We start from the raw sequence: 10,940 nt of genomic DNA, 5'->3' as shown, positions 1-10,940 counted from the left end.
CTTGTACAAAATATTAAGCTATGATCACTAAATGAAGTATGAATTTTGATACCAGCTGACCTACTTTAGGTATTTAGGTATTACTGACATCATTTTACCTACTGTCTTGTATTTTGACATTCAGATTTTAAATGTTGACCAGGTTTGTAAATTCTGATGCCGAAATGAATTTTGATATCAACTGACCTACTTTTGATATTTTTGATATAATTTGACTTTCATTCTTGTGTTCTTGACATACAGACTTGAAATTTGGACTAGGGATGTAATTTCTGATGCTAAATTGAATTTTGATATTAAATGGCCTACTTTTCATATTTTTTACCATGTTTGACATATTGTCTTTTTTTGAGGTACAGTTATGTTACCATACAGAATGTATAAAAAAATTTGTCCTAAACTGTGAACTTCAAACATCCACACCTTACATGTTTTGCATGTGACATTTTGTATTTTCATAGTGTCATAGGAACACACTTGCAACATACATATTTTAACAAATCCTTTCCAAAATATTAGGGCAAAATATTACAATTTTTATAGTGAATAATGAAATGATGGGTTAGATGAGTCATCTAGGGCCATCTTAGTGGTCCTATTGTTTATTATGAAGAAAAAAAGCTAAAACAATCAGTGTTGTGAAAGTATATTACTAAAGGGGCAAGTTAAAGTTGATCGAGCTGAACTGCCGAAAGAGCTGGACTTGCCTTTCAGCAAGTTCTTTTGAAAAATAATTTCCAACACTGAAAAGCAGTTGTTTCTGGTGAGCGACTCAGGGCCATCATGGCCCTCTTGTTTAATAATTTCATTTTCTTGCAATGAGACTTGGTTTTTCTATATGCGTTTCACAATTAACATTCACCATACCAGGTTGTAAAGTAACTTAATTTGGTCCTTAAATCAGTTTTTACCACAACATCAAACTTCATTCAGAATTCATGTCACGTTATTGAGAGCAAAATTCTGAGTTTCCTTTAGATGAGCAAGAAAATGTTTAATACCCCCCGCCGAAAAGACGGATATAGAATTAATCTCCATCCGTCCGTCTGTCCTTCCGTCCGTCACTCTACATTTTTGTCCGGAGGATATCTCAAAAAGTATCAATTTGAAACTTCATAGGTGGAGGTATCAACTTGAAACTTCATTTGTGGATGGAAAAGTGAAGTGCACAAGAATGATAACTCTACGCTGCATATTTTTTTCATTGTTGCCCTTTGTTATTCTTCAAACTCAATTTTTGTCCACAGCATAACTCAAAAAGCCTTTGAGATATCAACATGAAACTTCATGTGGATAGATCTCACTTAGGAGGTGTGCAATGCAAGAGTGATTACTGTACCATTTCTAAATTTTGAGTTATTGCTCTTTGTTATTTTTCATACTTAATTTTTCACCTGAGTGGAGCATAAATTAACTAAAAAGACAAACTTTGAGATGTCAATGTAATCTTCATAGGTAGATAGATCTTTTTTAGGATGAATGTTGTGCGAAAGAATGATAACTCTAACCTTTATAATTTTTGAGTTATTGACATTTGTTATTGTCTTACTTTTTGTCCGGAGAATATCTAAAAAAGTGGTAGAGGTAACAACTTGAAACTTCAAAGGTGGATAGCTCTTTTTGATGAGAAGTGCAGCACACTAGAATGATAACTAACCGTTCATTATTTTTCAGTTATTGCCCTTTCTTATTTTTCATACTTAATTTTGTCCAGGGTATAACTACAAAAGCCTTTGAGATATCTACATGAACCTTCAAAGGTGGACAGATCTCACTCAGGAGATATGCAGTGCAAAAGAGTGATAACTCTACCCTTCATAATTTTTAGTTATTGCCCTTTGTTCTTTTTCATACTAATTTTTTCACCTAAGTGGAGCATATCTCTGAAAAGGTTTTTGAAATGTCAACATGAAAGGTGGATAGATCTTTTTGAGGAGGAATGTTGTGCGCAAGAATGATAACTCTATCCTTTATAATGTTTGAGTTATTGCCATTTGTTATTTTTCAAACTTTTTGTCCGGAGCTTATCTAAAAAAAATGTTAGAGGTAACAACTTGAAACTTCATAGGTGGATAGATCTTATTGGGGAGCATTGCAGCACACTAGAATGATAACATACCGTGCATTGTTTTTTCAGTTATTGCACTTTGTTATTTTTCATACTTTATTTTTGTCCAGGGTATAACTACAAAAGCATTTGAGATTTTAACATGAAACTTCATAGGTGGATAGATCTTTCTCAGGAGGTATGCAGTGCAAAAGAGTGATAACTCTACCCTTCATAATTTTTGTGTTATTGCCGTTTGTTATTTTCCATACTAATTTTTCACCTGAGTGGAGCATATCTCTGAAAAGTTTTTGAAATATCAACATGAAACTTTATAGGTGGATAGATCTTATTGGGGAGGAATGTTGTGCGCAAGAATAATACCCTTTATATTTTGTTAGTTATTGCCATTTGTTATTTTTCATACTTTTTGTCCGGAGCTTATCTCAATTATTATTAATTGAGCCTTGATTTTAAACTAAATGTGTCTGTATTTCTTACCATCCTTTACTGGTTTTAGATTATCATTATTGTTTAATAGGTTTACTAAATTAATGTTGTTCATTATGTCTTATAGAGGATATTGAATGAGTGTAAGTTCAATACTGAATTTATTGCACGAGTTGAATAAAATTATATTATGCGAGCCTCTGGCGAGCATAATATTATTTTATTCAACGAGTGCAATAAATTCAGAAATGAACTTACACGAATTTAATATTCTATTTATCACATACCAAAAATAAATACAGTTTAAAGTGAAATAAGAGTCATTTTTCATTGACGCGCATATAGTATAACGCCAACATTTAGCGCGTCTTTACACTATGTTTGTATAACGCTAATGACGTCACGTCAAAATATATGCACGGCCGTGCAATACCATATTTACGGAGTCGCAAAATCGGCACGGGTGTGTGATAAATATATATATGATTATGTTTTATCGGATTTATGTAAAGCACTCTTGAACATTTATTATTTATGAAAAGAGTGCTATAGAAATGTGGTATATAAATAATAATAATAATAATAATAATAATAATAATAATAATAACAATAATAATAATCTCAAAAAGGTGTTAGAGGTATCAACTTGAAACTTATTAGGTGGATATATCTCATTGAGGAGGAGTGCAGCACACAAGACATTTTACCTACTGTGCATTATTTTTCAGTTATTGCCCTTTGTTATTTTTCATACTTAATTTTGTCGAAAGCATAACTATAAAGGCCTTTGAGATATCAACATGAACCTTCATAGGTGGATAAATCTCACTCGAGAGTACACAAGAATGATAATTATTCTGCTCTATTACATATAAACATGGCTCTTGTAACAAGTTACATGATTATGATATTTTAAAACCTTCATAACAAGTTAACATGTCAATTCAAAACAATGCTATTTGGAGATACCTTATCAAAATATTTAACTGGGTTTTTTTGTGGGGGTTGGTTTTTTTTTCTTTTTCGCCGTGACAATCATATTGCTGCATTTCCCAGCAATTTTTTACTTGTTCACATATTTGGCAGTCTATCATTTCTCTCCCACCGGTTTCTATAAAAATTATCTTGCATTATTAGCATATTAATAGAACCAGTGATTCCCCTTCATTAAGCTGGATAGTAACAAATATAAGAAAATTCAATGCCCTTAACATGATTCAAATAGCAGTTAGAAACAAATTGTCTAAATATCGACATTAGTCATCGACACCTTTCTGAAACGGAATTTAAGCATAGCTCAGCCTACACATGATTGTTTCAAATGTGTATACATATTTTACCATATTAAGTGTCTCTGAAATTCAAATGTCTGATGAACGTGCATCCAATGTCTTTCCTTTAAAACGTTTTTTTCTTTTACATTTTAGAGAAGACTGTGTGCGAATCGAGTATTGAAAAATTGAAGTTCATTTCTGGAGCACAAGTTTTTTTAGGCGTTGGTTTAGTTGTTTGCGCCGTAATAGGGGAGATACAAGAAGATCATTTTAATAACTACTTTATGTGTGGATTTACATCCGGAGTACCGGTATGTATCAATAATGTAGTCTGCCATCTTCTTTAAAGATCTTTTTTTTGTACAACCATGAAACATTTCTTGTTCAGCCAAAGTCCGTTCAGACCGATATAGTTTCCAAAGTATTGCAAAGGTTACAGAGAAGACAGTTGTCTGAAGCAAAGTTTTCTGGCATATTAGATATACAATGATTAAAAAGATAAATAAGAACATGCAGTCTACATAGAAAAATATCTGGCTACTTTTAAAGTTTTGAACTGATATGAAACACGTCCATATACATGTACTGGTATGTGACTAAGATAAACAATTTATCTCGCCGCTTTCATTTTAACTTAAATACACAATGGGAGATAAACTAGTTTGTCGAATATTGACGATGACGGTTTAAATGGAAGTATATCTTACTAGTTTATACTTTCAGGGTGCAGTAGCAGGCATTGGTGGCATATTGACCGTTTACAAAGCATCTTCTTATAACTATGATCTTCGGAAAAAATCCCTGTGTACAGTAAGATATAAAATTGTAGTTTAATTGTAATGCCGTTTGTTTTGAATGACATCATTTGCAGTTTTTTTAATTGTCACATCCGTGTTATTTGTGCCGTGTGGCGGCTGTAAAAAGTCTCCCCGTACATTTAATCAATGATGTTATATTTTCGATCCTTGAAGATCGTTCAGCACGACATTATTGTTGTGTATACATGTTATGTGGTACTTTTAGTTTCTTATTTTTGGCAATTTTTTAACTTGGGTGGTTCCAGTATTCCTACTTGAATACTGTATAATCACCCTTAGGATATGTTGCCTGCTTTTTTAAATTTGTCTTTTGACGTCTTATCTGTGATATGCAGGCTTAATAACCTCAGATCCTCTTTCAAAATTACATTTTATTTGGTTCCGCCCATTGTTTTCTCGTTTAGGGCAAAAGCATTCTTTTACTTGGGGACCATACGCCGCTTTTCATGGAATGGCACAACGGTGTCATATTGAAGGTTCCATGATAACCGCCGTATGAACACATCTGCGGATGTTTCTAAATTCAAAATTTCGACATTTTTGTGTTAAATGTTGAATTCTGCTTAAGCCGGTGCTAGGGCGCGTGGACGGTAGCGTGCACTTTCCAGTACCGCCCATGAACAGGCTCAATCAAACCGAGCCTGCTACATTTTCAATTTTGTTGCGTTGGACTTTCTTTAGGGATTCTGTTTTTCTCTATTTTAAAGTAAATTATGGAAATATACGGGGTGGATGAAGACACGGTTTGTTGACGGTATTATTTGGTTTCGGCATATATTGCATAAACCATATTCTTGGCAAATATTTGCCGTTTCCAATAGAACAAAACTTTCCATAGTAAGTCTTTTCATTTTTACTAATGCCTGCAGAAATTATCATTGCAGCAATATTTTAAATGAAAATATGTATTACTATCGTATCACAAGTTTCTGCTTGCATATAGGGGGAAAGAACATGAGCTACCTTAGCGGTGATCAAATTTTATCGTAATCAAATGTCACGCTATCACCCACTATGAATATAAGCATATTCATTAAATTGCCCGAAATGCAATAGTTGAAAGAGTAATTCGAATTTGGACCATGAAATTAATTCACATTATAAGTCTTTATACATTGCCACATAATAAAATCAAAGGGCTGCAACCTCTGTGGTATTTTCTGATCTTTGCAATCTAAATCATACTGACTATCTGTATGTATTTTCCTATATAAGTTGATTTTTATATACTATAATTAATCTTGGAAGTGGCTAGCCGTACGGGCCCGTACGGCTAGCCAAAAGTTCTAGCCGTACGTGAGTCACGTACGACTAGCCCGGACACACTGTATTGGCTAGCCGTACGGCACTTTTCAAAATTATATGGAAGTCGAAAATGCATATGTTATTTTGTGTCTTTAATAAAGTCTCCGCATTTGTCCTAGTGTGTTCACCTAAGTAAAGATGCTCCGCCATTTTGTAAAATAAAAATGAATACGAACAAGCGTTATATAAACTATTTTGATAAAAGTGTCAAAGTTGTATGTTATAAGTTATAATTAACGTCCTTGATTTTCATGCTTATGGTTTGTTGTTTTATTTGTATGAAAGATGAATTGTTAAATCATTTTTGTTAATTAAGCACATTAATCGAATAAATAATGATCGGAGGGGAATAATTAAAAAAAAAAGTAAATAAAAAGAATACTGAAAAAACGGTGAAAAGCAAAAATAACTTAATAATTTTCAAATACAGTATAGATAATTTTAAATATCGAACATAAAAGCACAATCAATTAATAAGGCAAGCTTTCCGTAATGATGGACAAACTTCTATACCGTCGGTAAATTGACGCAATTATCATAAACCAACAACAATTATTTTCGGCGTTTTTTTTTTATTTGAAAATTAAACTAAATTTATGAACGAAAAAAAATATCAAAGTTTTGTAAACTATTTCAATTGATGTTATTTAACTGCAACTAAACGCTATTTTTTCTCGACGTCTTAAAATGACAAAAATACATACTGTATTCGTATACTTTCTTTACTGTAGCTAATTAACAAGGCAATTAATCTCTAAAAAGTAAACATACGAAGACAATTGCTGTGTCTTGTACAAATCCTCGCTTAAAGTCATAAAAATAACATATGCATTTTTGACTTCCATATAATTTTGAAAAGTCCCGTACGGCTAGCCAATACAGTGTGTCCTGGCTAGTCGTACGTGACTCACGTACGGCTAGAACTTTTGGCTAGCCGTACGGGCCCGTACGGCTAGCCACTTCCATTAATCTTACGCAGCGACTGCGTCTATAACAGTTTGAGATTGATACATATGGAATTTTGCATGACTAGAGTTGCATCAAAAAATCATTTTCATTTTTTATGACAGCCATACTTTATCCTTGCATATCGTGGCTACTTCCTTAAAAAAGACACTTCAAAAAAAAAAGTTGCCTCGACTAGGATTTGAACCTTGGGCCTCTCACACCCTAAACGAGCGCGCTACCTCTGCACCACGGTGAAGTAATACATATGTACATTGAATAATAACAAATACATTGTAATTCTAAATTGAGAATTTCCATTCCGTGTTTGTAATCCTTACTAATTTCGAGGTATAGTCTGATTTTATTGACCTGTCAATTATGAATATATTATAGCACTCATTTACATATTCGATCCCACTTCGGTTTTTTCCGTTTATTTTACGAGAATTAATATGAAGTGTATCACTTACGTTTGGAAAACTCCCACTAGATTAATTTAGCTTCTTGTAACATCCGCAATAGCACAGTCGGTTAAGTGATTACCTAATGCATGAGAGGTCCGAGGTTCGATCCCCTTTTTTGACATTCTTTTTAGACTTATTCTTTCTTTATTTTTAAGTATATTTAATGAAAATGGTCAAGCGCTTGCAATTTGTCTACACGGATATGAACCAACTAAGAAACACTGAATTGTCACATTTCATATTGTATAATTACATTTCTTGATTTTAATCGGAATGAATTTTCAGTATTAATTCTTAAAAATTGTTATATACAAATGTATAGTATTTACAACAGGTGCAAAACATATTAAAAACGGAACAACCATAACTTAAAAAACATGTTGAAAATAGTTATGAATCAAAAAATACTGGACATACTCTGTCTCGATCCTACAACACGTTGAACATTCAGATAAAATATACCAGTGGTTTACCCTATAGCACTTTAACGGTCAGTGTAACTAATTCAAAATAACAAGATGAATTTTATCACATCTTACTGCGCACATCTCACGGAATTTACCGAACATTTATCGAATATTAATATATTCTGTGCATGGACCGTATAATCAGTATGGAATTGACAGGTTAATAAAATCAAACAATATTTTCTTCACTATAAACCTGTTGTTTAACACTGATGAAAATAATTTAGCGAAAATCTTCTCGCCAAAACAGTACGACATGTATATATTCCACTACTCGACAGTCAGATTTATTTGTGTACTACGCTCTGGAGTATTCGGTAATCGACATAGCTAAAAATAGCATTTTCATTAATTAAGCTTTACGAAAATAGCCGAACATTTTTCATTGGGTAAAAAAGATATTCATCCGCGAAATTTGTGTTGTAACCTCATATTTCTATTGACTACTCTAAACTTTTATGCACTGTAATTCGTTAAATGCATACATTAAAAATTATTCTTTATTTTAAATTGCTGGTTTTTAAGCAGTTCTGAGTGAGAACTACTTTGCGTTGTTAGGTCTGTTAGGAAAATTTGTGTTAGACCGTGGATGTTAGCTATGTATTAACTGATCTTGCGATCAGAAAATACAAAAATAATGGAATTCAATGCACGAATAACGTTTGTACTGATTAAGTCTAAAATATGTAAAACATATATTCTGATCCCCCCATTCACTGATCCAGTAATGCAATGAAATGATTCATTTATAATACTAAGCGTGAGACAAAATGATAGTTACTAGTGTATACTTTCTTAATATTTTTTCTCGTATATTTTCAGGAACGTTTACAACTGGTCTTTGGATTTGCTATAATTATGAACTCTTTCTTTGGAATCTCGTTTAATATATCATTTCTGAAAAACGATAATGATGATGACGTTAATGACGTGTATATGACGCACGTCATATTGTCAGCATGTATTTTATCAGGAATTATTCTTCTGCTACTAGTTACATTCCTGTCATATATTACAATATGCTATCAACCCAAGGGCTACAATCAGAGAATTAATCATTCTTATTATCCAAACACGGTCGGAGGAACCCAGTATCATCAGGGCCAGTCTCCGTACGCTCAACAACATGTTTATTCTACTGGAGGTTATTACCCAGGTTCGAATCCCCCACCGTATACTCCGCCTCCACCATATTTCGGCATTGGACAGAATTCCACACAATATGGTGTCCAACCAACTTCTGTTCCGACAGCGCCACCACAGCCATATTCATACTACCCATAAATTGAAAATGAAATAACGAAAATTAGAACATTAAAATTGTCATCGAAATATTGAAAAGCGTTGATCGAACTATTTGTAGAAGTTTTTAGTCATTAAAGATGTTGTTTTTTTTCCGAAAGGAACCAAATATTTATAACTGAACGAAACTTTAGAACGTTTGACTTGATAAAAGATTGGATATTTCAACGTCAACTACACAAGTTTCACTTTATTTGTGCTCGTTTTGGAAGTAATTCACATAGTCGCAAACCAAATTCATCTCATGTTATGACACATATAATGAATATTATATAACTTGTGTTACTTAAAATCCTTGTTTGAAGTATTTAATTTTTGACTCATTCATAGTGTCCTTTCATCGCTGTGCACCATGTAATGATATCATTGTTAGAGTAACCACAATTATTATAGGCTGAATCTGAACTAACACGAGTATTACTCTGGTTGGAGAGAGTTGCAACAAGTCAGGTTCCGTACTAGTGGTGGCATTATCGATAATGCCGTTGAAATATTTTGATGTGTTATGCCAGTTAATGCGAGTTATGTCATACTCTGCCTCTTCACGATCAAATTACAGCATCAGTAAAGACAATGCATGAAACTAATAAAGATGCTATGATCATTTCCTAGGAAATGGACTAGAAAAACAATAAATGTCTGTCGAATGTATAGTTATGTACTTTTGTCTGATAAAGTAGTTCAGGAGAAAGTATCTATTTTAATCATTTGTAAAATATAACATCAGGGAAACAAGCACAACATCGTGGGACTGTTTTTTTTTATATAATTTGTATTTATAACTTTAAAACTTTGCTTATGTTATGTTTGTATAGCAACTTGTCACATTTTCTTTTTATCCTGTAATATGACTTTGTATGTTAATTCATTTTATCTGATGCAAATTATGATTCAGTATACTTACAAAAAAGTGATATCATTGTTTTCTCTGTTACCTGTAAATTACATCTATAGATAAAACATATGCTGTTTATGCAATCTTTGGAAATAGGATCGTTATTTTTTTCCAAGAAAGACCTCTCTCTCTCTCGACCTTGTTTGATTTCATTCTCACATGCATTTATATAATTATGTTTGACCAGTCAGTATATAGTCCGTTCAACCATGGAGGTAAACTTCCCTTGCAAAGTAAGGATCACCTGAGTATTAAAAAGTGGTTTGTCATTTGAATGTGTATACATATGTGTTGTTTTTAATTATTGAAATTGAACCGTATCACATTGTCGTGCTGGTTTGTGCAAGTGCCAACTATAAATTCAAGACAAAAAACATCAAGCTTATTTTTATATATAAGGAAATTGGCACTTTTATTGGTAAAAATGTAGCAAGACTGGGAAAAGGAAAATTATAGATTTTAATCGATACAGATAATGAAAATAAAAGCATAGAGAGTTGTGTAAGACTTACGTGAAAATAGAAAAAACATGAGAGAAACAGAATGAATGAAGAGTCAAATGCGACTTCTCAGAAGATGTAAGATGAAAAATGTCAGTGAAGCATATAAAATAAGAGATAACCCGCTTGAAGGAGATAAAAAATTGAAACATATGTAGGAAACGGCTAAAACATTGGTAGATGACACTAAAACGTTATGAGAAGGACATGGCAAGCCATGGGCATATAGAAATGGAACAGAAGAAGGAGTTTCAGAAATAACAGACGCAACAGTAAATGAAACAAAATGCAAAGACACGTTCGAAAGAAGTATAAAGAGATCCTGTCAATCGCTTGGCAATACATGGTCGACGGCTATATTTAGTGGTCCAATTCTTATTGTTACACTTGCGAACTGTCATAAAAAAGTGAAACTAGCTACCATCACCAGTCACAATATTCGAAATACAGTGACTTTCATATTTAAGAAA

The 10,940-nt window shown here is 32.8% G+C and overlaps 1 protein-coding gene across 1 annotated transcript; it reads left to right on the top strand.

Moving 5' to 3' along the window:
- Positions 1-3,924: 3,924 nt before the first annotated feature.
- LOC132760004 (uncharacterized) lies at positions 3,925-9,956 on the top strand (the record flags this gene model as incomplete). Its single annotated transcript, XM_060751890.1, is given in 3 exon segments — positions 3,925-4,082; positions 4,495-4,581; positions 8,596-9,956. Coding segments are annotated over 3 exon segments (707 nt in total), but the record flags the coding sequence as incomplete, so codon positions are not given.
- Between the last annotated feature and the right edge of the window lie 984 nt (positions 9,957-10,940).

Source organism: Ruditapes philippinarum, unplaced genomic scaffold (genome assembly GCF_026571515.1).
Source record: "Ruditapes philippinarum isolate M1 unplaced genomic scaffold, ASM2657151v2 ctg339_1_1_1_1, whole genome shotgun sequence".
Taxonomy (NCBI): Eukaryota; Metazoa; Mollusca; class Bivalvia; order Venerida; family Veneridae; genus Ruditapes; species Ruditapes philippinarum.
This window is presented reverse-complemented; position numbering and strand designations above follow the sequence as displayed.